Source organism: Anolis carolinensis, unplaced genomic scaffold, assembly GCF_035594765.1.
Source record: "Anolis carolinensis isolate JA03-04 unplaced genomic scaffold, rAnoCar3.1.pri scaffold_19, whole genome shotgun sequence".
Taxonomy (NCBI): Eukaryota; Metazoa; Chordata; class Lepidosauria; order Squamata; family Dactyloidae; genus Anolis; species Anolis carolinensis.
Window position 1 is genome coordinate 397,522 of NW_026943829.1, and position 27,097 is coordinate 424,618.

The 27,097-nt window shown below is 43.4% G+C and overlaps 2 protein-coding genes across 7 annotated transcripts in view; both read left to right on the plus strand.

Annotated features, from left to right (window-relative positions):
• Positions 1–20,913, plus strand: part of LOC134294704 (neurexin-2-like) — an 81,091-nt gene extending 60,178 nt beyond the window's left edge. The window contains exons 2-4 of one of the 2 annotated variants that reach the window (XM_062966306.1): positions 383–412; positions 14,345–14,413; positions 16,952–20,913. In XM_062966306.1, the coding sequence (XP_062822376.1) occupies positions 383–412; positions 14,345–14,413; positions 16,952–16,968 (116 nt within the window). In that variant the 3' untranslated portion in view covers positions 16,969–20,913. Of the gene's footprint in view, positions 1–382; positions 10,626–14,344; positions 14,414–16,951 lie in introns of those variants that run through there. The other variant, XM_062966305.1, reaches the window with a different exon arrangement.
• A 755-nt stretch (positions 20,914–21,668) lies between these two features.
• The window catches only part of LOC134294703 (transforming acidic coiled-coil-containing protein 3-like), a 755,386-nt gene continuing 749,957 nt past the window's right edge, over positions 21,669–27,097 (plus strand). For all 5 annotated transcript variants that reach the window (XM_062966299.1, XM_062966302.1, XM_062966300.1 and 2 more), the window contains exon 1: positions 21,669–21,898. In XM_062966299.1, coding sequence (XP_062822369.1) covers positions 21,684–21,898 — 215 coding nt within the window. In that variant the 5' untranslated portion in view covers positions 21,669–21,683. The remainder of the gene's footprint in view (positions 21,899–27,097) is intronic.

A 27,097-nucleotide genomic window follows, 5' to 3' on the forward strand; every position in this document is an offset into this window, starting at 1 on the left:
TTTTTCTCCTGAAAAAAAAAGCATTTTCTCCCACTGGGCAATGTGGCCATTTGCCCAAAATGCTTTTTTTTTTTTAAACCGTAAAAGAAACCCAACTTTAATTTGTTTTTCTGTTCTAGCCTGTTCCCCTCTCTTGTTCTTGTTTTGGTTCTGTCTGGCTCTGTCCGGGATTTTCAGTTTCTTCTCCTCTCCTTTCTGTTTGTTTCGGCATCCGACCCTCAACTCCCTTCCCCTCTCTATCTGCTGGGGGACCCGGATGTCTGTCACAAGTTAAAAAAAGCTTTTAAATTGTGGCATAGAGGGGAAAACCCTCCTTTTTTCCGTGCGTTTATATGACTCGTCTTTTTTCTTTCTTTCTTTTTTCCTTTCCTTCCCCTTCAAGGTCCGGCTCACCTGACGCTAAACAGCCAAGGTATGGTTTTATGTTTCTTTCAACAAATGAGTTTCAAAGTTCTTCTCCTCCTCCTCCGAAACCTGCTTCCATCTCTCTTTCTCTTTTTCTCTCTTTTCATCATCACTCTCAGTCTCTCGTTCTCTCTCCTGCCATCCGCCTCGACCATCTCATCTCATGTTGGTTTCTGACATTGCCTCTGTCTCTTGCTGAATTTTATATATTTATATATATATATATCTTTTGGTTGTTTGGAATGTGAACATGTATCCGAAAGAAAAAGCATGTTGCGGAGAGAACTCGAGAGCACCAGAGAAAGATGGTTTTATCTCGTGTCGCTTCACGTTGATGAACTGTGTGACTTATGCTTATGATCTGATTATTAACAGCCTTGTGCATTTGGCTCATTGGTTGCTTTGGATGCGGTTCTAGGGGATTCACATACTGTACCAGCTGGTGTGAGCTAAATTTGTCTACACAAGATACAATGGAGTTCTTGGACCAAGATATAGTGAACCAGGATGCAAGCGAGTGAAGGAGTTTGCCCCCAACTAGATCAGGGCAGGAGAAGCATGATGCCACTCTTCTATGATGGATGGTGGCTCCCATATCAGAAACGTGGTTACAGAATCCTAGATTTGGAAGAGACCCCCAGGACCATCCTGTACAACCCTCTGCTATGCAGGAAGACACAGCCCAAGCCCTTCCAACTGATAGAATCATAGAGTTGGAAGAGACCTCGTGGGCCATCCAGTCCAGTGATTCCCAAAGTGGGCACTACTGCCCCCTAGTGGGTGCTGCAGAGATCCAGGGGGGCGGTGATGGCACCTATTAGGATACGGGGGCGGGGCCAGGGGAAGGGCGGGGCCTCTTCCCAAGTGCCGGAGACAGGGCTGAGCACCTGAGGCACCTGTTAGGACACAGGGGGTGGAGCTAGAGGAGTGGGCGTGGCTTCTTCCCAACAGCCCGAGACAGGGCTGAGCATCTATACCTCTCCTGAGGCGCTTGTTGGGACACAGAGGGTGGAGCTAGGGAAGGGGGCGGGGCCTCCTTCCAAGAGCCTGAGACAGGGCTGAGCCTCTATACCTCTCCTGAGAGGCCTTTTAGGACTAAAGGGCGGTGCTAGGGGTGGGGGCGTGGCCTCTTTCCAAGAGCATGAGACAGGGCTGAGCCTCTATACCTCTCCTGAGGCTCTTGTTAGAACACAGGGGTGGGGTATAGAGGTTCAGCCCCATCAGGCACTTGGGAAGAGGCCCGCCCCCTCCTCTAGCCCTGCCCCCTGTGTCCTGGCAGGCACCGCAAGACAGGGATAGAAGCTCAGCCCTGCCTCAGAACTCGTAACTCCGCCCATTCCAGTCCTGGCCGCCCATTTGTGGCCCCGCCCACCTCCCCCTCCCCCTCCCAGCACTGAATCTGGGTCTAGGGGAGAGGCTCAGTCCCGCCCTCTTGAGCAGGAGCCACGCCCACCCCTCTAAGCCACTCCCCTCTTTCCAGGGTGTGCTGAGTCATATTTTTTCTGGAAAGGGGGCGGCAGGCCAAATAACTTTGGGAACCACTGATCCAATCCAACCACCTTTCAAGAAGCAGGAAAATGGTATTCATGAGGAAACCATGAAAACGAACAAAATCTGGCTAAAATCAGGACAGAATTAGGACAGGAAATAAGGAACAACATTTAAAAAACACAGGAATTCCAGACAAGAAAGAATCAAGGCCAGCTAACACCTCCCAACAAAGGATTCCCCCAGATTTTGTCCATTTTCATGGTTTTCTCCTTTCAGTTGAAATTCTCCACATGCTTGCGTATTTCAAAGGCTTCTCTGTATAGTGTGACATGGTGGTTGTGAGAGTGGCCCAGCATTTCTGCGTTCTCAGATAATATGCTGTATACAGGTTGGTTCATCAGGTGCTCTGCTATGGCTGAGTTATCTGGCTGAATTAGTCTGCCGAGCCTTTCAGTGCTAATCAAGCTTCACACTTGCATTCACACTTGCCTCAAACAGACAAGAGTCCTTTTCTCCCACCCTGGACCTCCCACAATCAGGGCCAGCTAACTTCTCCCAACAAAAAGATCCCTCCAGGCAGGAAGCAGCCAGGCTTTGAAGCTGAAGGGCCATTCAATGTGGCCTGCTGCAACATTCACACTTGCCTCAAACAGACAAGAGTCCTTTTCTCCCACCCTGGACCTCCCACAATCAAGGCCAGCTAACTTCTCCCAACAAAAGATCCCTCCAGGCAGGAAGCAGCCAGGCTTTGAAGCTGAAGGGCCATTCAATGTGGCCTGCTGCAACATTCACACTTGCCTCAAACAGACAAGAGTCCTTTTCTCCCACCCTGGACCTCCCACAATCAAGGCCAGCTAACTTCTCCCAACAAAAGATCCCTCCAGGCAGGAAGCAGCCAGGCTTTGAAGCTGAAGGGCCATTCAATGTGGCCTGCTGCAACATTCACACTTGCCTCCAACAGAAAAGAGTCCCTTTCTCCCACCTTGGACCTCCCACAATCAGGGCCAGCTGACACCTCCCAACAAAGAATCCCTCCAGGCAGGAAGCAGCCAGGCTTTGAAGCTGAAGGGCCATTCAATGTGGCCAGTTGCAAGATTCACACTTGCCTCCAACAGACAAGAGTCCTTTTCTCCCGCCCTGGACCTCCCACAATCAGGGCCTGTTGCAACATTCACACTTGCCTCCAACAGATAAAAGTTCTTTCTCACACCCTGGACCTTCCACTGATATATAAACCCCACTTGCCTAGTTTCCAACAGACCCTACAACCTCTGAGGATGCCTGCCATAGATGCGGGTGAAATGTCAGGAGAGAAAAATGCTTCTGGAACTTGGCCATGCAGCCTGGGAAACTCACAGCAACCCAATATTTTTGTAAGCTGCCCTGAGTCCCCTCGGGCGAGAAGTGCAGGCTATAACTGTTGTAAATAAATAAATAAATAAATAAATAAATAAATAAATATTCAAATTATTTTAACTGGAAATAGCTCAGGATGTTGCCTCATTGTCCATGTCAGAGGAGACACAAGTGCATCCTTGGCTAGCTTCTGGATATGAAGTTAGCAAAGCAGGAAAATGTTCCTTTTCTGGGCTACAGCTCCCCAAATCCCCAGGAAACTGTAGACCAAAAGGTAACCTCTGGCAACGTGCCATATTGTCCCCTGCCTCAAGCTGGCCCTGGATGCAGCTCAAATTCAGAACTGTCCATCAGGATTGGGCGATTGAGCAGTCAACCAGCCATAGCAGCTGGCTGGCATGACAACTCCCTTATCATGCACAGAGATGCTTACGAGGCCCCATCAGTCGAAGGACGTGACATGCCTTCCCGAGGAGACTGTGCATCGTGGTGGGATATTTAGTGCTCTGTCCAGGAGGTGCCAGGTTTCTGTAGGATTGGACTGTAAATTGCCATGGCCCTTGGTCTTCCATAAAGTCCTACAATGCCAGCTTCTGCCATTCATCTCTTGCCATCACTCAGTTCATTATCTTTACAGATGGCGAGGTTTAGAGCTTGGGCATATGGTGTATCACACCCAGCCATGTTTCTAACATCAGGATGAAGTGGCCATCGTGTTCCAGAAATGTTCACAATAATGCTTAGGAAAATCCTCCTCCACCTCCAATTATTTCCAAATTGTCCAGCCAATATTTGTAATTGGTATCCGGAGTCGTAGGAGAGTGTTTCAAGGAACAGATGGCTCGAGCTTGGGAAATCATGATTTTGGACCACTGATCTATCATGGCCAATGGGATTGTTGATAGACAATGTCAAGTTCTAGGTTGCCCTCCAGGCCTGATGCCACCTAGGACCACAGCAACACACAAGAATCCAGAGTATAAGTAAAGAGTTGACTGTAAAAATACATAAAATATGTGAAAAAGCAGGAAATAAGAAAGAAGAGGAATACAGCAGAGTCTCACTTATCCAAGATAAACAGGCCGGCAGAACATTGGATAAGCAAAAATCTTGGATAATAAGGAGGGATTAAGAAAAAAGCCTATCTATATATATAAAAGAGTGATGGCATCACTGCGACCCACAAAACAACAAAACTACAGGCCCCCCAACCTCGAAATTTGACAGCACAACCCCTCATCCACTCCTCTAGGTTGATACAACAAAAAGCAAAGAAAAATAAAGTCCTAATTAGAGGGAGAGAAATAATTGTTTTTATCCAATTGCTGCCACTTAGAAGGCTCTAAGCTCTGCCCACTTGGTCTCCTAGCAACCCACTCAGCCCAGTGTTAATAAAAGAATAAAAAATAAAATAAATACAAATAATACAATAAAAACACTAAAAAAATTAAATACTATAATAACAAAATAACTAAAAATAATACTACAAAATAATAAAATATAATAAATAAAAAAGATAAGTTACAATAAAATTAATTTTAAAAAGTACAAATAACGTCAAATAAAAATTCCACAACAACTTTTAACCAATACCACCACCACTTTGCCACAGCAACGCATAGCCGAGCACAGCTAGTACAATATAAAATTAGAACACTGGATAAGCGAAAATCTTGGATAGTAAGGAGGGATTAAGAAAAAAGCCTATTAAACATAAAATTAGAACATTGGATAAGCGAAAATCTTGGATAGTAAGGAGGGATTAAGAAAAAAATCCTATTAAACATAAAATTAGAACATTGGATAAGCGAAAATCTTGGATAATAAGGAGAGATTAAGAAAAAAGCCTATTAAAATTAGAACATTGGATAAGCGAAAATCTTGGATAATAAGGAGGGATTAAGAAAAAAGCCTATTAAACATAAGATTAGAACATTGGATAAGCGAAAATCTTGGATAATAAGGAGGGATTAAGAAAAAAGCCTATTAAACATCAAATTAGAACATTGGATAAGCGAAAATCTCGGATAATAAGGAGGGATTAAGAAAAAAGCCTATTAAATATAAAATTAGAACATTGGATAAGCGAAAATCTTGGATAATAAGGAGGGATTAAGAAAAAAGCCTATTAAACATCAAATTACATTATGATTTTACAAATTAAGCACCAAGACATCATGTTTTACAAGAAATGGACAGAAAAAACAGTTCAATACACAGTAATGTTATGTAGTAATTACTGTATTTACAAATTTAGCACCAAAACATTGCAACATTGACTACAAAAGCAATGACTACTAAAAGGCAGACTGCCTTGGATAACACAGAACCTTGGATAAGTGAGACTCTACTGTAATACAAAACAGGTTCAGCAATAGGTGATAATCTTACAGGATTCCAAATGTCTCATGAAAATCCAAAGGTCACACAGTCCAGGAATAGTCAAAAATCACAAGTAGAGCATAAATTCATAAGCAAAAGATATCCTTAGGAAAAAAAACTTAGCAAGAATCACAAAGCAAGAATATAAACAACCTTCCAAGATATTTGAATCCCATGAGCAGGACACAAGAACTCAGGCCTAGGTTCTCCCTCGAACACCAATGTTGCCTGAACTAATTTAAAGGTAAACAACTGGCCGTTAATAAGCAGTCATGAAGTCATGGTGTTTCCCATGAACTTTATCTATTTCCCACGTAAACATGCTGACCTTAGGAATTGATTCTCTGTCCTGATGTGCAAACAGAGATCCTGGTTTATCTCCATACCACCAGGTACTTTCCCTTGAGTTTTCTGTTTCACTTCATTCTTCTTCTCTCCTCCCCTTATCTAATGATGTTGTTTCTGGCTCCTGTGACTGACCTTGGAGCTCAGCACGGTCTGAGTCAATTTCATTCCCTTGGTCTGTATCACTTTGAACCCCAGGAAATCCCACAATCCCTTCTGAGTCTTCAGTGAACCCATCATCCCCTGGCTGCTGAACTACAACAGTCTATTCCAGGGGTCCCCAAACTAAGGCCCGTGGGCCGGATGTGGCCCTGCAAGGTCATTGACTTGGCCCCTGTCCTAAACTTTAGACTTAAGGTTGATCTAAGTCTACCTGGTCTTTGGAGGTCTCTTTGCTTACTTATGGCCTTATGAAATTGTCTAGATTGTCTTTGAAGATCTCTTTGCTTAGCTTCGACCTTATGAGATCGTCTAGATGGTCTTTGAAGGTCTCTTTGCTTAGCTACGGCCTTATGAGACCATCTAGATGGCTTTTGGAGGTCACTTTCCTTACCTATGGTCCTATGAGACTGTAGATGGCCTTTGAGGGTCCCTTTCCTTACCTATGGTTTTATGAGATTGTCTAGATGGCTTTTGGGGGCCCCTTTCCTTACCGATGGTCTTACAAAACCATCTAGATGGTCTTTGAGGTCCCTTTCCTTATCTATGGTCTTCTGATGCCCTTATGAGATCATCTAGATGGCCTTTGAGGGTCCCTTTCCTTACCTATGGTCTATTGAGACCATCTAGATGGCTTTTGGAGGTCACTTTCCTTACCTATGGTCCTATGAGACCATCTAGATAGTCTTTGAGGATCCCTTTCCTTATCTATAGTCTTATGAGACCATCTAGATGGCTTTTGGAGGTCACTTTCCTTACCTATGGTCCTATGAGACCATCTAGATAGTCTTTGAGGATCCCTTTCCTTATCTATAGTTTTATGAGACCATCTAGATGGCTTTTGGAGGTCACTGTCCTTACCTATGGTCCTATGAGACCGTCTAGATGGCCTTTGAGGGTCCCTTTCCTTACCTATGGTCTTATGAGACCATCTAGATGGTCTTTGGAGGTCTCTTTCCTTACCTATGGTCTAATGAGATCGTCTAGATCAGGGGTCCCCAAACTAAGGTCCTCCAGGGTCACTGACCTGGCCTCTGTCCTAAACTTTAGACTTAGGGTTGACCTAAGTCTGAAATGACTTGAAGGTACACAACAACAACAATCATAATTTTGGACTATTTCATCCTAATCCGGGCCCCCAACACTCTGAGGGACAGTGAATCGGCCCTCCACTTAAAATGTTTGAGGACCCCTGGTCTATGCAGTTCCTTCGTGGGATTTTCCATCTTTAAATTAGCACTTCAAATAGAGGAGGAGAACTTCCAACTTAAAGGCAGGCTGTGCAATGCAGGATGGCCAAATTATCAGCATTCATCAGAGATGGATAAAGTTACTATTTTGGGCTATATCTCTGAGAATCTCCCCGCTAGGCTGTGTTGCTTAGAAGATACCGAGAATTGCAGTATGAAAATGTTTCAGAGACAGTTGCTTTTTTGCCCAAAGTTCAAGACAGAGGACTTCTTTGTAGACTGGATCCAGCAGTTCCCTGTCTCGGTGTAAATCTATTGCCTATGTTCCTATTTCAATCAACCCATTCTTCAGAAGCAGGAGAACTGGAATCTGACACAATATTTTAGAACAATTTTTCTTCCACCCTCCCCTATCCCAAATTTAGGGTGTAGGCAGAGCCCTAATTTTGAGTTGGAGCAAAAAGCTGATACTTGAAGAAGACATTGACCCACCCTTGAGAGAGATGAGCCAGTTGTCTCACGTGAGATAAGGCAACCGCCTGCTTTTGCATTCAAATCAAAGCTGTAGTGATCTGAGCACTGAACTCTGGAATCCAGGGTTTGGATCCCCACTGCTGAATTATTCCCCTGCTATATTCCTGCAAACCTTGAAGTTTCCCCCCAGGGACCCACAGATGACTCAGCCTGTCTGCTCAAGTCATCCAAGGACACCCTTCTGTCTGTTCCAGACCCTCCAGGACAGGGTTGGAGGGGACGAACGAGAAGGACATTTCCTCCATTGTGTCACCCAGAAGGTATCAGTCCCCTAATAAAATGAAACAAAGCAGCAAGCGGTTATGCAAGAGGAGCAAAAGGCAACAGACTTTGCTTAAGTCTCAGATCCCAGATTTAATAATAATAATAATAATAATAATAATAATAATAATAATAATAATAATCTTTATTCTTATACCCTGCCTCCATCTCCCCGAAGGGACTCGGGGCGGCTTACATGGGGCAAAAGCCCGAGCAAATACAATAAGGAACACATCAAACAGCAAAAACCACGCGCAAATGAGAATAAACATGTTAAAAAAACAGCAAAAACATTAGTAAAGACATATTAAAATACAGCAATAAAATCATAAAAAACGAACTGGGCGAAAGTGCACTAAGTGTGTTTTGTAAACATGAGGCAGTTATTAAAATGTTTCAAAATAAAGAGCGAAACGTCAGGAGAGAATGCTTCTGGAACATACAGCCTGGAAAACTCATAGTAACCCAACAATAACATACCTCTCTCTATCCAGGTGTATGTTTTAATCAATGGGGTAAGATTTTGGATTACCCATTTTTAAAGCCTAGGTATCCATACATGTACGTAGATCGCAAACAAGATGTAGTTAAAGCAATGTAACTAATTAATAATTTCCAATTATAAACCAAACACAACAAAACGATAGTACAGCAAAAGTAATCAGAAGTGGACACAAGCCAGACACAGAAATGGGAAGCAAAGGATGTTTGCACAGGCATCCTTGATAGATAAGCATGTCATCCATCCCCAACCTGTTGTTGAACCTGGCTGCTATTGCTCTGTGGATAATTGCAGCTTACAGGTAGAAGGTGGGCAGAGTCAGAGCACCTGAAACCCAGAATTACTTGCCTGCAGCAGCCTCACGCTTGAGGAAGATTTCAGGGCCCGGGCAGCTTTTGTACTGTGCAAATATGTAGCTAGAACCTGGCTTGCTCATCAGGGATAACCTCACAGCAGTCCTTCCCCTTTTCAAGCTGGTTGTTCTGACAGGGTTTGATTATCACAGTAAAATAACAAATCTAATCATACCAATAATAATAGAGAAAAATTATAAATATACCATATATACTCGAGTGTAAGCTGACCCAAATATAAGCCAACCAAGACCTGCACCCGGGTATAAGCTGTTTTAATCAGAATTGGATTCTTCCCCAATGCTGTCAGTAAGTAAGTAAGTAAAAGTTTATTTGTATGCCGCCCTCTCTCCCAAAAGGGACTCAGGGCAGTTTCCAATATAAAATCAGCATAAAACATTGTACAATAAAACACTGAAAACACTATAAAACGCTATAAGAATTTTTTAAAAAACATAACAATTGACTAAAACAATCACATAAACAGAAGCAATATAATCACTCAAATAACACGTGGCTGGCATGACCGCAAGGAGCGTCAGCCTATATACCATATATACTTGAGTATAAGCTGACCCGAATATAAGCCTGCACCCAAGTATAAGCCGTTTTAATCAGAGTTGGATTCTTCCCCAATGCTGTCGGCATATATACCGTATATACTCAAGTATAAGCCGAGGCACCTAATTTGACCACAAAAAAACTGGGAAAACATTGACTCCAGTATAAGCCAAGGGTGGTAAATTTCAGAAATAAAAATAGATTCCAATTACCGTATATACTCGAGTATAAGCCGACCCGAATATAAGCCGAGGCACCTAATTTGACCACAAAAAAAGGGGAAAATATTGACTTCAGTATAAGCCGAGGGTGGGAAATTTCAGAAATAAAAATAGATTCCAATAACTGTATATACTCAAGTATAAGCTGATCCGAATATAAGCCCGCACCCGAGTATAAGCCGTTTTAATCAGAGTTGGATTCTTCCCCAATGCTGTCGGCATATATACCATATATACTCGAGTATAAGCTGACCTGAATATAAGCCGAGGCACCTAATTTTCCTACAAAAAAACTGGGAAAACATTGACTCCAGTATAAGCCGAGAGTGGTAAATTTCAGAAATAAAAATACAGTAGAGTCTCACTTAGTCAAGCTAAACAGGCCGGCAGAACCTTGGATAAGCGGATATCTTGGATAATAAGGAGGGATTAAGGAAAAGCCTATTAAACATCAAATTAGGTTATGATTTTACAAATTAAGCACCAAAACATCATGTAATAAAACAAATTTGACAGAAAAAGTAGTTCAATACGCAGTAATGCTATGTAGTAGTTACGGTATTTACGAATTTAGCACCAAAATATCACGATATATTGAAAACATTGACTACAAAAATGCCTTGGATAATCCAGTTTTGGTGCTTAATTTGTAAAATCATAACCTAATTTGATGTTTAATAGGCTTTTCCATAATTCCCCCTTATTATCCAAGATATTTGCTTATCCAAGGTTCTGCCAGCCCATTTAGCTTGGATAAGTGAGACGCTACTGTGTTAATAATATTAATAAAAATATAGTAAAATAAATGTAATAGCAGCAACAATAATAGAGAAAAATAATAAATGTACCATATATTCTTGAGTATAAGCTGACCCAAATATAAGCCATCCAGGACCCTCACCTGAGTATAAGCTGAGGGGGGCTTTTTCAGTCTTTAAAAAAGGGCTGAAAAACTAGGCTTATACTCGAGTATATACAGTATTTGCATGTGCATACACAAAGACAGGGAGAGAAAAATTGTGGACACTGAGATCAGAGGAAAACGAAACGCCAAAAAGTACAGGCAGTGACAATTACGGAAAAGCTTAAACATATGTAAAATACTCACCGCGACATGCGTCGATGCTTTACGTCCATTTTGGCTTTAAGGTAATTGTCACAGCCTGTACTTTTTGAACGTCACTCGTTTCATTCACTCCTCGCCATCTTCCCGAGGGCAGCCACTTAGGCATCACCAAAATGAGGCACGAAAGAGCACACAGATTTGCATTAAATCTGCCAATGGTAATTTTTTTATATATATAGATGCAAATTTGGATGTAAGAGTTACTATAATCCAAATAGGAATACAAGCTTTCTCGGCACAGTTGACTGCCTGGGACATGCATGGGTGAACTTCGGCCCTCCAGATGTTTTGGACTCCAACTCCCACCATTCCTAACAGCATTATCTGTATCAACTTGCCAACATTTAACTGAATTGTCCAATTCTTTCTGAAAAAGACACTGTGATATCCAGTATGCCCAAAACATCGGTTATTTTGCTGAACCAGATGTACTTTTAAATCTATAGAAATGTTTGGTACTGAGGCTGCGGCAATTTTCCACTGGTTGCTTCATACAGGACAATCTAACTCTTTAGTTCATTGAGTTCTAACTTCACCGAACAATACATATTCATAAACTATACTTTCTAATAATGGGGACAGTGGTCCTGCAAAGGTTGTGTCTAAAGCCTTGAGACCCTCTTGGGTTTATTTTATTTTTTGCGGTTAGGAAGTGAGGACAATGTTGCTGTTTAGGAGCATTTTTCCTCTAGGAATTTGGACCAAAAATTGATTTTTCCAATCTGGCAATGCCAGGCATACAGGGTCTCAAGATTCAGCAATGGGACTTACTTTCATTGTTTCCCATCATACAAGGGTTGAATGAAAAGTAATGCCTCCACCTTCGTAACTCCTCAACACATGGCAGTCCTGGTATGCGTCCAAATGACATATATTATTACAGTTCCCCGTACAAAGCTCGATTTGGCCGTACCCGGCAAAATGAAAAGGAGCAACAGCTCTAACACAAAAGTTATTCAAGTCTGGTATTGGTTCCAATGTATATAGGCTTCAGGGATACATAGTCAATGAAAATATCTTCCAAACAATTTAAACAGATGGTTGGTCGTGTTGCTGTATACTGGAATGAAGAAAATAATGATGGAGCACCGCTCTCAAAAAAGTCTTCGAAAATAAAGTCTAAATAAAGTCCCAAGTCTACAGGGGTCCCGGGTATTTTTGTACCCTGTTTCAGGGAGAAAATCCCCTTCTTCAGGAGTTGTTATACTCAGCAACAATGAATTTCTATATAGTGCCTAATTGCTTTCACTGAGTGACCCTGCTTGTGGTGATTTCAACTGCGAGTGTTTGTACGGGGAACTGTAATAATATATGTCATTTGGACACATTTTCTTTGTACATAGACTATCGTATGTTTGTATAGATACTTTACAAGTATTCTGGGATTTTGTATAGTAGTCCTGGTATGCGGCATCTAACTTGTGTGACCGACAAAGAGTTGGACGTCCTGTGACAGCAACCACCGAGTTTCACAAGCAAAAGGTTGGCAGATTGATTCAGGATGATCATCGTATCACTCAGAGAGAAATTTCAAGCATCATTGGCATTTCACAAGAACATGTGGGTCACATTATTGCTTTGCTTGGCTATCAGAAGATCCAACTCTTTGTTTGTCACATAAGTCAGGTGTTCCCACCTCAACATCTTTAAACTTACTTGCCCAACGACGCACAGGACTCACATCAACACAATCACCATAATCACCTTTCATTCTCTGATGAATCTCCTTTGGGGTGGCACCTTCTGCAGTCAAGAATTCAGTGACTGCACGTTGCTTAAGTCACATTGACCGACCGTCTGCACAGGGTTCCAGACTTTGCACTTTAACAACACAACCGTTCAATGCTAAGGCTTCCCTGTCTGCGCAGGGTTCCATACTTCGCACTTTAACAACACAACCGTTCAATGCTAAGGCTTCCCGCCAAATGGAACTGTAGAGGAGAGTCTACTAAATAAGCCAGGACCTGCCGCAGACCAGTACTGCCATCTGTTGAGGAGTTATGAAGGTGGAGGCATTACTTTTCATTCAACCCTCATCTTTAATGTGTATCCCATCCATATGGACAATATGATGGGGGGGACAGATGCAGAAGAGGGTCTTCTCAGCCATGGCATCCCACTTGTAGAATTCCTTACTTTTGCAGACCCTCCCTGCACCAGTGTTGCTACCTTATTTTTTTTTTGGTTTCTAGTCAACATGTGGTTTTTTTTATTATATGTCTTCACTAAGCCTAATTTCCTTTGAACCTTGTCCATGGTTGTTTTAAAACCCTTTTAAATCTCTTTCAATTACAGTAGAGTCTCACTTATCCAAGCTTCACTTATCCAAGGTTCTATATTATCCAACACGGTCTGCCTTTTAGTAGTCATTGTTTTTGTAGTCAATGTTGCAATGTTTTGGTGCTAAATTCGTAGATATAGTAATTACTACATAACATTACTGTGTATTGACTGCTTTTTCTGTCTATTTCTTGTCAAACATGATGTTTTGGTGCTTAATTTGTAAAATCATAATGTAATTTTATGTTTAATAGGCTTTTTTCTTAGTCTCTCCTTGTTATCCAAGATTTTTGCTTATCCAATGTTTAATAGGCTTTTTTCTTGATCCCTCCTTACTATCCAAGATTTTTGCTTATCCAATGTTTAATAGGCTTTTTTCTTGATCCCTCCTTATTATCCAAGATTTTTGCTTATCTGATGTTTAATAGGCTTTTTTCTTGATCCCTCCTTATTATCCAAGATTTTTGCTTATCCAATGTTTAATAGGCTTTCTTCTTGATCCCTCCTTATTATCCAAGATTTTTGCTTATCCAATGTTTAATAGGCTTTTTTCTTGATCCCTCCTTATTATCCAAGATTTTCGCTTATCCAATGTTCTGCCGGCCCGTTTATGTTGGATAAGTGAGACTCTACTGTACTTGGAATTTTTGATACGTTATGTCTAGATTTTAGTTCTGCCTTGTTGAAATCGTTTATGCCGTCTATAAACCTGTTTACAGGTTTGAAATCTCATGATAATAACTAGTAAATATTGCGGTTTGATTCGAATAGTTTCCAACATTTACTGGAAGTTTGTTTCCAACATTGATTTTTGGGGAATGCTTTGTGGGCAGGTTGCGGGTTTGGGGCAGGGTCAAGGGAGTGTTTACAACGGAAGCATTGTTCCCAAGCGGCCTTTTTGTACATGTTGTGCAATTGTTGTTGTTGTTATGGATGGAAGAAGGCAAACAAATTCTGCCAAATCAACCTGAGATATGTTCGCCTTGCTTTGGGTGTTCTTACTTATTAATACGTTTGCCATCTTGACCACACTCTGATGCCGCTCGTCTCTCAATTTTCATCTGTGAAATATTGGAGGGTATACTCTATGTGTGTGCATAGGGAGTGATATGATATATCTGGGGATAATGGTGGTTCTTCTGGAGTTATTCCCTAATGCTATATTTCTCCTTCTACAGGAGGGTCCCTACTCTACTCGGAAGGTGGGACAGGGAGAGGAACCAGCGAGGTGCACCAGACGTCGAAAGGTCAGTGTAAACCCACCACCATGTCTTTCAGGACATGCAAGATGCAAGGCCAATGTCTCCCATTGCTGGATTTATTTATTTATCATGTCAGAAGCAAATTGGGTGAACTTATAATGTATTTAAAAACACAAACAAAGTTAAAAACTTGGCATTATATTACGAGGGCTATCCAGAAAGTAGATTACGTTTTGGAATTAAAAATGAACAAAGTATAGGAGAAAACATTCACCATATGCAGTTGAAAGCCACACCTAAATACCACTTCTCAACATAGTTGCCATTCAAATCTAGGCACTTATGATAGCGATGAATTGGGCCGGGCTCTGGCGCAGGCTGGTGAGCAGCCTGCTGCAATAAATCACTCTGACCATGAGGTCATGAGTTCAAAGCCGCCCCGAGTCCCCATTGGGGAGATGGTGGCGGGGTATAAATAAAGTTTTATTATTTTATTATTATTATTAAGGCCAGCCCGTGAAGGGGTGAGCACCCGTCAATTAAAAAAAAAAGCCCCTGCTCGTTGCTGACCTAGCAACCCGAAAGATAGTTGCATCTATCAAGTAGGAAATAAGGTACCACATATAAAGTTTATAAAGGAGCCCTGATGGCAAAGTGTGTTAAAGCACTGAGCTGCTGAACTTGCAGACCGAAAGGTCCCAGGTTCAAATCCCAGGAGCGGAGTGAGCGCTCGCTATTAGCTCCAGCTTCTGCCAACCTTGCAGTTCAAAAACATGCCAATGTGAGTAGATCAATAGGTACGGCTCCGGCGGGAAGGTAATGGTGCTCCATGCAGTCATGCCAGTGGCCACATGACCTTGGAGGTGTCTGCGAACAACGCTGGCTCTTCGACTTAGAAATGGAGATGAGCACCAACCCCCAGAGTTGGTCACGACTGGACTTAATGTCAGGGGAAATCTTTACCTTATAAAGTGGGGAGGCAAATTTAACTAATTTACAATGTTGGAATGAGGAAGTGCCGTCACAGTGGATGATGAATCAGCTGCTCTCCAGTGTGGCCAGAATCGAACATCCCCTCAGGAGAAGGTTAAATTGCCTCTGCATCTGTCTCTGTCTCGGTTCTATGTGTTATATGGGCATTGAATGTTTGCTCTATATGTATATCATGTGATCCGCCCCTGAGTCCCCTTCGGGGTGAGAAGGGCGGAATATAAATGCTGCAAATAAATAAATAAATAAATAAATAAATAAATAAATAAATAAATAAATGGGCTTGGCAACTCCTTCCCCACCAAACTCTGCCGCTTGCGTTCTCAACCAGCCGGTCACCCCTCTCCACAGCTGCGCATCATCACCAAAACGCTGCATTGAGGACGCAAGCGGCAGAGTTTTGTGGGGAAGGAGTTGCCAAGCTCATTCATCGCTATGAGAAGTGCCTAGATTTGAATGGCGACTATGTTGAGAAGTGGTATTTGGCTGTGGCTTTCAACTGCATACGGTAAATGTTTTCTCCTATACTTTGTTCATTTTTAATTCCAAAACGTAATCTACTTTCTGGATAACCCTCGTAGATTTCCTTTGACCACTTGGAGTGCCTCTGATGTTGCCGTGAGAAGGTCCTCCATTGTGTATGTGGCAGGGCTCAGGTTGCATTGTCGTACCTTGTCTGTGGTTTGCTCTTCTCCACACTCGCATGTCATGGACTCCACTTTGTAGCCCCATTTCTGAAGATTGGCTCTGTATCTCGTGGTGCCAGAGCGCAGCCTGATCAGTGCCTTCCAAATCACCCAATCCTCTGTGTGCCCAAGAGAGCGTCTCCCATCTGGTATCAGCTACTGATTGAGATTCCGGGTTTTCACCTGCCACATTTGGACTCTTGCTTGCTGTGGTGTTCCTGCGAGTATCTCTGTAGATCTTAGGAAGCTGTTTCTTGCTTTAAGGCGTTGGTTTGCTCGCTGATATCTGAACAGAGGATGGACCGGAGATGTCAATACCTTGGTCCTTTCATTGCTGGCTGCTATTTCCTAACGGATATCGGATGGTACAATACGGGCTAAAAAGTATAATTTTTCCATGGGTGTAGGATGTAGACATCTTGTGAAAATGTGTCATGTCTCATTAAGAGCCACATAAACTGTTTTAACGTGGTGAGATGTATTCCACACTGGGCATGTGTATTCAGCAGCAGAGTAGCAAAGCTGTGTCGGGTTGTGATCCCAGGTTGTGCCAAACAGCTTTCGTCCAATATTATTTCTAGCACCCACTTTTTGCTTGATATTCAAGCAGTGGTTCTTATAAGTCAGAGTGATTTCCAAGTATTTTGTTGTGCTGCAATGCTCCAGGAGGATTCTTTCCCAGGTCATGCTCAAGGCTTGAGATGCTTGTTGGTTCTTAAGGTGAAAAGTATGTGTGTGCAGTTTAGATCGATTAGGAATGAGCTGGTTTTCCCTGTAATAGGCAGTAATCTTTGGGGTTCAATTTACAGCCCAAAAAGCTCACAACAACATTTATAAGGGTTATTCTTATGTTCTTCCAAGAGAGAGGGGGAAACAAAGCCTTAACTCTCTGCTATCCTTTTGATAGGCAAAACAAAAGCCTAACAGCACAGCAAGAACTTCAGAGAGGCAAGAATCCAAAAGGACCTTTATGATTGACACAGGAATGTTGAAACAGCGAGCTTTAGGCAGTAAGAGCACCTAAAGCTCCGGAGAGCTTCTGTTCAACCATTTCAAGTTTGAGCAGTGATGGCATGATCGTCAGCATAGAAGGAAATCTCTGTCCCTTCTGGCAGTGGTTGATCATTTGTATAAATGTTAAACATGGATTGCTAGATTATCATTCATAAATCAACACTATGAGACCATTTCCTCCACTTAACTTCAGTGTTTGTGTGCATAGGTGATATTGTGTTTGTACGTTCGTGAAACAATGTCCTTTTTCACCAGCCCTTGGCTTTCAAGAAGCGCACACTTTCTCTCTTTCTCTCACATTCACAACCCAGCCGTGTGAAGCGTGAAAAATCCCAGCCTTAATATTTAATTACAACGCGAGCAATTAATACATTCTGTCCAGGGAGGGTGAGGGGAGACTCAAAGGGATCGTTAACATTAATGATGCATTCAGAACAAATAAGATGCCATTAATATACGGAGGCCCATGGATGTACTGAAGGGAAAAAAGAGTAAGAAAAGGGCAGCTTGTACTCTCAATTTTAAAATGTGTGCATGTATCCACAGGCTGGGCAAATACCTCAAGTAAGATTCCCAAGTCAGGCCAGAGTATGGCCCAACTTCATTCCCCAACTGGCCAAAAATGTCCATAAATCAGGTCAATCAAACTTGCAATGTGATCATCTCTCTTCTTGGGCTGAACATACCAATTGTCTTTATCATGGGATCAGACACGGGTCGAATGAAAAGTAATGCCTCCACCTTCGTTACTTGGGTTAGGATGGGAATATTTTAATAAATCAAATGCAGAAATAATCCTTTAATTACCACTATTCACTTTTCCACATCATCACCAGACAATTGGAAACATTTCTGCCAACAATGAATATGTTTTCTGAAGCCGTCACGGAAGAAGTCGACACTCTGTTTCTGCAACCGGCATCTCACAGGACCCATCGTGCACAGATCTTCCGATAGCCAAGCAAAGCAATAATGTGACCCACACGTTCTTGTGAAATGCCGATTATGCTTGAAATTTCTCAACAACGATCATCCTGAATCAATCTGTCGACCTTTTGCTTGTGAAACTTGGTGGTTGCTGTCACAGGACGTCCAACTCTGCCACGGAAGGCAGATGTTCTCACCTCAACATCTTTAAACTTATTCGCCCAATGACTGCTTTTGACACAATAAATAAATAAACTGCAATTGCGGAGAGGTGTTTGAGAGATCTTCCCCCTTCCCAACTTGGATGCTTTTGGATGCAAAAACACCTTCAAATCTGTATAGATGAAGGGAAGCGAGTCTCTTCCAGACTGCAAAATATCCTGAGCCAACCCCCTAGGGCTTTAGGCTGGCGGGGAGATATCGTTTTGTTCTTTATCGGTATAGGTCTTAATTCTGTTTTCAATCTGTGTTGTATGTTTTAATTGGATTTGGTTTTGTTTGATTTGACCAAATCAACAAATCAAGTTTTTCTTTCCTTTCAGTTCTGGCTTGCCTTTGGGGGCTGAGGGACAAGCTGAAGCCTTTCTGATTAAGGAGGCTTTCAAGGCCCCTTGTTGAGGTCAGCGGGTTGCTAAACCAGTGCTAATGATGCTTTTATAGGCGGCTGAAGTGGGTTAGCCAGGCAACACTCAACCTCAACAAGGAGAGGGCGGGAGGTGTAAAAGCCATTGTAAAACGCCACAAAATATGCATGCACACACATGCACCACTTGACTTCATTCCGACATTGCAGGCAAGACCATGCACCGCATCTACGAGGGTTGAATGAAAAGTAATGCCTCCACCTTCGTAATTCCTCAACAGATAACAGTCCTGGAATGTGGCAGGTACTGGCTTGTTCAGTAGACTCTCCTCTACAGTTCCATTTGGTCGGAAGCCTCAGCATTGACTGGTTGTGTTGTTAAAGTGCGAAGTATGGAACCTTGCGCAGATGGTCGGTCAATGTGACTTAAGCAACATGCAGTCACTGAATTCTTGACAGCAGAAGGTGTCACTCCAAAGGAGATTCATCAGAAATTCAAGCTGTTTGGGGTAATTGTGTTGATGTGAGTCCTGTGCGTCATTGGGCGAGTAAGTTTAAGGATGTTGAGGTGGGAACATTGTTACCAGGTGAGTGTGCAGCGGAATCAGCAGAGTCCAGTTAACACCATGTGCAAAAGACTCAGACCAGGCAGAGGAATTGAAAGAACAAAAGGAAAAACTTTACTTGTTGAGTTGAAGTCAAATAAACAGTTCAGCAATCATACAATGTCCATGTAGTTGCATAAGATCAATAACCAATCAATCAGCATTCAATATATATACAGCATAGCATATTTAAATCAGCTACTTGACCGTAGCCAGAGAGCCTGTCTATTTTCTGTGCTCTCCCACCAAGCTCAAATTCCAACTGACAAACCAACTGACAAACCAAGCCATCTGCCATCAAACCGATACATTGTTTTAGGCGTGGCTTTGCCTCTGCAAAGCTGAGCTCTTTTGCAGAGATTTCCTGCAAACATCTTTTGCAAGGATTTCTTTACACACACACATAGCAATTTGGGGCAATAAATATCTGACTTGCATGACAAACAAAGAGTTGGATGTCCTGTGACAGCAACCATAGAGTTTCACAAGCAAAAGTTGACAGATTGATTCAGGATGATCGTCATATCACTTAGAGAGAAATTTCAAGCATAATGGGCATTTCACAAGAACGTGTGGGTCACATTATTTCTTTTTCTTGGCTATTGGAAGATCTGTGCACAATGGGGACTGTGGGACGCTGGTTGCGGAAACAGAGTGTCAACTTCTTCTGTGACGACTTCAGAAAACGTGTTCATCGTTGGCAGAAATATATCCAATTGTCTGGTCATGATATGGAAAAGTGAATAGTGGTAGTTAAAGAGCACATTCTAAGGATTATTTCTGTGTTTCATTTATTAAAATACTAGCTGTGCCCAGCTACGCATTGCTGTGGCTAAGTTTGGTGGTATGGAAAATAAGGTTGTGAGGAATTGGTGGTAGTTAGTATATGTGCTGTCCTAAAGCATGTAAATTTACAATATTTCTTGTTATTCCTTGTTTTGTCTGCTGGGGGCAAGTAGGAATGCTGCAATTAGGCAAAATGATTTGAATGTAATGACCTTTAAGCTTCAAAGCCTGGCTGCTTCCTCCCTGGGGGAATCTTTTGTTGGGAGGTATTAGCTGGCCCTGATTGTTTTATGCCTGAAATTTTCCTGTTGTCAGAGTGTCGTTCACACTGAACACAGTTCAAAGCATCCCCATTACCCTTTACTGTAAGCCCTCCCCCCGTTGTTATTATTATTAGAGAGGCTCGCGTGCTGCGTCCTGCGCCACGCATGCGCATATGGCCTTTTGGTGTTTTTTGTCTCTTTTAGGCGATGTATGTGAGTAATAGTTTTGATCGTGTTGTCGGAACCTAGCCACAAGAACCGTGGGTTGTGTTGCCAAGTTTCGTGTTTCTGGGTGGTTTAGTTTCGTTGTCTACTTTTAGGTAAAAATTCCATTACATTTTTATATTTATAGAAGATTCCCATCCAAACCCAAGTAACGAAGGTGGAGGCATTACTTTTCATTCAACCCTCGCAGATCCTCATACGTCTTTTGTGTCAGAACCCTGCTACTAGAGCCTGGATGTGGCTCTGAGTTTCAGGGTCACTGACATTGATAAGACACCTGCGGCTCAGGACTTGGAGAAGAAACGGCTGCTGGACTTGGCGGGGAATTTGCGCGGGGTTTTACTGAGCGGGAAGAGACTGTTCAAATGAGGGGGAGGGTATATAAAGGAGGGTTGGCCGTAGTATCCCATTCTTGGCTTTTCTGATGTTCATGTTTCCTACAGTAAAAGTTCCTGGTGATACCACAGAGAGTCTTGTGTGTTCATTCAGGAGCGGCTGTGGTGAGCTGACACTTTTGAATTAATTAGAATTAGAATACATAAAGCAATCTCCCCATTCAGCACTGGATTTGATCATCCCCTCCAATTAGGAGAGAGCGAGCATGGTCTTAGACTGCGACTCTGGAGACCAGAGTTCGACTTTCTGCTCAGACTTGGAAACCCGTTGGGCAACCTTGGGCAAGTTATACTCTCTTGGCCTAAGAGAAAAGCAAACCCCCTCAAAACAAAATTTGCCAAGAAAATCCCTTGATAGGCTCACCTGAGGGTCACCAGAAGTTTAAAATGTCCTGAAGGCATATAATAAATGCCCATAATAGGATTCAGGGTCCCTTGAGCTATGATCTTTCCTTGAACTTTGGAGAGGATGCTCTTGCAATGCTTGGAGGCAGTAGGGTCAGAGATGAAGAAAATTAGCTGTGTTCTGTGTGTGTATAAAAGGCAGGGAGGACTTTGGAGGTTCTGGGAGTTGTATTCCAAAAGGCTAACCTTTCCGAGCTCTGAATTTATTTATTTATTTTTTGCTGCCACTCAAGGAAATGGGGGCTGAAATGTTGTGCTCTTACTCACAGCAGGAGTTGGCTGTACTAAAGGGCAGGGCCCGACTCACCGGGCCCTGCAGATTGCTGGGAAGGGCGCTCCCTCCCTCCCAGCATGGCGGCGGACCAGGGGGCTTCTTCTTCCCAGGAGCCCCCTCGGCGCGGCGGGAAGGTTTCCCGCCGCCAGCACCCGCTGGCCAATGGCAGGCCAGCACTCCTGGGCTGCCATTGGTCAGCGCCCCTCCATGGGCGGGGCCGCACCAGGCTCCGCCCCCGAGAGGCTCAACAGCAGCCATTCGGAGGCTGCAGCTTGGAGGAGGAGGACACGCACGGAGCAAGAGAAAGAAGGCAGCGCGAGGAAGAAGGCAACGAGGGGCATCGGAGTTACAGTAGGAAGGCTGGAAACGAGGGGAAGGTGAGGGTACCCCGCTGGGAGTCTGGGCAGCTCCGTTTGGCATCCGCCGGGCGGTTTCATTCATGGGACATTGTCAACTAATCATGGGTCCTTCTCCTGGCCTCCGCTGCCTCCCGGCCTTGCGCAGGCCACCCCCCCCATTGCCGTGCTCCCCCCACACTCCCTCTTCACGGAGTCGTTTGCTCCAGCACCCCCCCCCCCCAGCCTGGCCAACGCTTTATTTCCGGGCCTCCTGGCCTCCGCTACCTCCCGGCCTTGGGGCCATCGCCTTGCTCCCTCACACTCCCTCTTCTCGGGGTCCGCTTGCTCCAACACCCCCCCTCCCCCGCCAGGCCAACGCTTGATTTTCGGGCCTCGGGCAGCGTCCCGGGTGCATGCGTTCCTCATGCTGGCCTTCCGGGGGGCCCGGGCGGCGAGCGAGGGGGGGGTGTGGGCGGCGGCGGGAGCGCGGAGCGGCCCCTCAAGCGCACCTTTACTGCTGGGCCTCGCGTCAGGCGCAGGCCCGGGTGGCGGCTGCAGGCCCGGGTGCCCCAAAAGGCTAACCTTTCCGAGCTCTGAATTTATTTATTTATTTTTTGCTGCCACTCAAGGAAATGGGGGCTGAAATGTTGTGCTCTTACTCACAGCAGGAGTTGGCTGTACTAAAGAATACACTCCAGATTCTCCTGAGAGCTTGTACGTGTTCTGTGCCAAGAAAAGCCTCGCTCTGTGGTCTGAATAAATATATGCACATAAGGCAGTGTCTGCACACATATGTAGGGAAGCCTGAGGAGAAGAAGAGAGGAAGGGAGGATTGAACAGGGGATCTGAGACCCCAGACTTGAACTCGTCTTATTTCTGAACCACTTTTCTTTGCAGCCATACCATATGCTGCAGCCATTTGGCAGCAACAGGGCCGAGGAACTCTCTGTTGCCCCACTTTCCAACTGCTTTGAAATGTCCCAGTTTCTCTTTCCTTCTCCAGGAAGCAGCCAGACTTTGAAGCTGCAAGGCTATTCAGTGCTAATCAAGGTGGCCAATGGCAACATTCACACTTGCCTCCAACAGACAAGAGTTCTTTCTCCCACCCTGGACATTATTCCACAGATATATAAACCCGACTTGCCTGAAGGTAAAGGTTTTCCCCTGACATTCAGTCTAGTTGTGGCCGACTCTGGGGTTGGAGTCCCTGTGGGGAGATGGTGGCGAGGTATAAATAAAGTTATTATTATTATTTTATTATGACACAGCAAACAAAATAGATATGCTGGATTTCATATCACAAAATCACAAGTCAAACACTTCCCAAGTGTCTAGAACTGTGTGATGTATTATTATTATTATTATTATTATTATTATTATTATATTTTATTTTATGACACAGCAAACAAGATAGATATGCTGGATTTCGTATCACAAAATTACAAGTCGAACACTTCCCAAGTGTCTAGGACTGTGTGATGTATTATTATTATTATTATTATTATATTTTATTTTATGACACAGCAAACAAGATAGATATGCTGGATTTCGTATCACAAAATCACAAGTTGAACACTTCCCAAGTGTCTAGGACTGTGTGATGTATATTATTATTATTATTATTATTATTATTATTATATTTTATTGTATGACACAGCAAACAAGATAGATATGCTGGATTTCATATCACAAAATCACAAGTTGAACACTTCCCAAGTGTCTAGGACTGCGTGATGTATTATTATTATTATTTTATTTTATGACACAGCAAACAAGATAGATATGCTGGATTTCGTATCACAAAATCACAAGTCGGATGATGCACGTAGATCCCAGTCGGGTGGCCTTTTGCAGTTGGCAGATCGTGATTTTGTCAATGTCTATTGTTTCCAAATGCCGGCTGAGATCTTTTGGCACGGCACCCAATGTGCCCATCACCACCGGGACCACCTGCACTGGTTTCTGCCAGAGTCTTTGGAGTTCAATCTTGAGGTCCTGATAGCGGCTGAGTTTTTCCTGTTGTTTTTCGTCAATGTGACTGTCACCTGGGATGGCAACGTCAATGATCCAAACCTTTTTCTTTTCCACAACTGTGATGCTTGGTGTGTTGTGTTCCAGAACTTTGTCAGTCTGGATTCGGAAGTCCCACAGTATCTTTGCGTGCTCATTTTCCAATACTTTTGCAGGTTTGTGATCCCACCAGTTCTTAACTGCTGGGAGATGGTACTTGAGGCATAAGTTCCAATGAATCATTTGGGCCACGTAGTTGCACCTCTGTTTGTAGTCTGTTTGTAGTCTGTCTGTGCGATTTTCTTCCAGCAGCTGAGGATATGATCAGTGGTTTCATCGGTTTCCTTGCACAGACTGCATTTTGGGTCATCAGCTGATTTTTCGATCTTGACCTGAATTGCCTTTGTCCTGATGGCTTGCTCCTGGGCTGCAAGGATCAGGCCTTCTGTCTCCTTCTTCAGGGTCCCATTCGTGAGCCAGAGCCAGGTCTTCTCCTTATCAGCTTTTCCTTCCATTTTGTCAAGGAACTTTCCATGCAATGTTTTGTTGTGCCAGCTGTCAGCTCTTGTTTGTAGTGCGGTTTTCTTGTACTGGTTTTTTGTCTGCTGTGCTTTGAGGAGTTTCTGATTTTTGACTTCAATCAAAGCAGGTTCTTCTTCTTCTTCTTCTTCTTCTTCTTCTTCTTCTTATTATTATTATTATTATTATTATTATTAGGACCCTTAGATTGTGGACCTTTGATCTGGGGGGCTTCCTTGGATTTTGGTGGAAAGGAGTATTAGAGTTACGTGTCATCTATGTAAAGATGACACTGAACTCCAACACGCCGGATGACCTCACCCAGAAGTTTCATGTCGATATTACAAGGGTTGAATAAAAAATAATACCTCCACCTTCGTTACTTGGGTTTGGATGGGAATATTTAAATAAATCAGCTGTTCAATGCCAAGGCTTCCCACCAAATGGAACCGTCTGTGCAGGGTTCCATACTCCGCACTTTAACAACACAACCATTCAATGCTAAGGCTTCCCTGTCTGCGCAGGGTTCCATACTTCGCACTTTAACAACACAACCGTTTAATGCTAAGGCTTCCCCGTCTGCGTAGGGTTCCATACTTGGCACTTTAACAACACAACCGTTCAATGCTAAGGCTTCCTGCCAAACGGAACTGTAGAGGAGAGTCTACTGAACAAACCAGGACCTGCCGCAGAGCAGGACTGCCATCTCTTGAGGAATTACGAAGGTGGAGGCATTACTTTTCATTCAACCCTCGTACACAGGCGGAACTGGACAATTTGGACAGAAAAACAAGAAAACTCATGACCATCCATCATTCCCTGCACCCTCGCAGTGATGTTGACCGGCTATATCTGCCTAGAAGATCAGGGGGCAGAGGACTCTTACAAGTCAAACAAGCAGTCAAAGAAGAAGAACATGCCCTGGCAGAATATGTAAAGCAAAGTGAAGAACCTGCTTTGATTGAAGTCAAAAATCAGAAACTCCTCAAAACACAACAGACAAAAAACCAGTACAAGAAAACCGCACTACAAACTAGTGCTGACAGATGGCACAAGAAAACATTGCATGGAAAGTTCCTTGACAAAACTGAAGGAAAAGCTGATAAAGAGAAGACCTGGCTCTGGCTCACGAATGGGACCCTGAAGAAGGAGACAGAAGGCCTGATCCTTGCAGCCCAGGAGCAAGACATCAGGACAAAGGCCATTCAGGCCAAGATCGAAAAATCAGCTGATGACCCAAAATGCAGACTGTGCAAGGAAACCGACGAAACCATTGATCATATCCTCAGCTGCTGTAAAAAAATCGCACAGACAGACTACAAACAGAGGCACAACTATGTGGCCCAAGTGATTCACTGGAACTTATGCCTCAAGTACCACCTCCCAGCAGAAAAGAACTGGTGGGATCACAAACCTGCAAAAGTCTTGGAAAATGAGCACGCAAAGATACTGTGGGACTTACGAATCCAGACTGACAAAGTTCTGGAACACAACACACCAGACATCACAGTTGTGGAAAAGAAAACGGTTTGGATCATGGATGTCGCCATCCCAGGTGACAGTCGCATTGACGAAAAACAACAGGAAAAACTCAGCCGCTATCAGGACCTCAAGATTGAACTTCAAAGACTCTGGCAGAAACCAGTGCAGGTGGTCCCGGTGGTGATGGGCACACTGGGTGCCGTGCCAAAAGATCTCAGCCGGCATTTGGAAACAATAGACATTGACAAAATCACGATCTGCCAACTGCAAAAGGCCACCCTGCTGGGATCTGCACGCATCATCCGAAAATACATCACACAGTCCTAGACACTTGGGAAGTGTTCGGCTTGTGATTTTGTGATATGAAATCCAGCATATATATCTTGTTTGCTGTGACATAATAAAATAACAATAATAATTCTTTATTTCTAGACTGCCCTCTCTCCCCAGAGGGACTTGAGCCTTCACTCACCAAACTACAGATCCCAAGATTACATAACATTGAACTATGACAATTTAATTACAGATATCTCAAATTAATTACAGGTATCTCAAATAGGAGCTCTATCCTCTATTGCCTTGTTTTCAGGAGATGCTGCTGGAGCTGGAGCTGGAGCGCAGGAGAGCCTGGCCTGTGTCCGGTGGCGGCAAAGAGGAGCTCCTCTTGTTCCGGGTTTTCCAGAAGAGGCTCAAAGGGTTGAAGAGCGGGGAAGAAATGCACCGGCAGCAAGAACTGTTCCTTCAAACCAGGTGAAGTCACGCAGTCTGCGAGGGACACCGAGGCCCCATCTCCACTGTTTATTTTACCTGTTTGAGGATGTTGTTTACATATGTACTGCTTGTTCTTTGGGCTTGTCCCCATGTTAGCCGCCCCAAGTCCCTGCAGGGAGATGGAGGCGGGATAGAAAAATAAAGTATTTTTAGTATCAGAAGTGACTTGAGAAACTGCAAGTCGCTTCTGGTGTGAGAGAATTGGCTGTCTGCAAGGACGTTGCCCAGAGGACGCCTGGATGTTTGATGTTTTTACCATCATTGTGGGGGTTACTCTGGATTACAACAACAACAACAACACATTATTATTATTATTATTATTATTATTATTATTATTATTTTATGACACAGCAAACAAGATAGATATGCTGGATTTCGTACTGTGTCATTATTATTATTATTATTATTATTATTATTATTATTATTACTATTTTACCTGTCTCTCCTTTCGGCTCC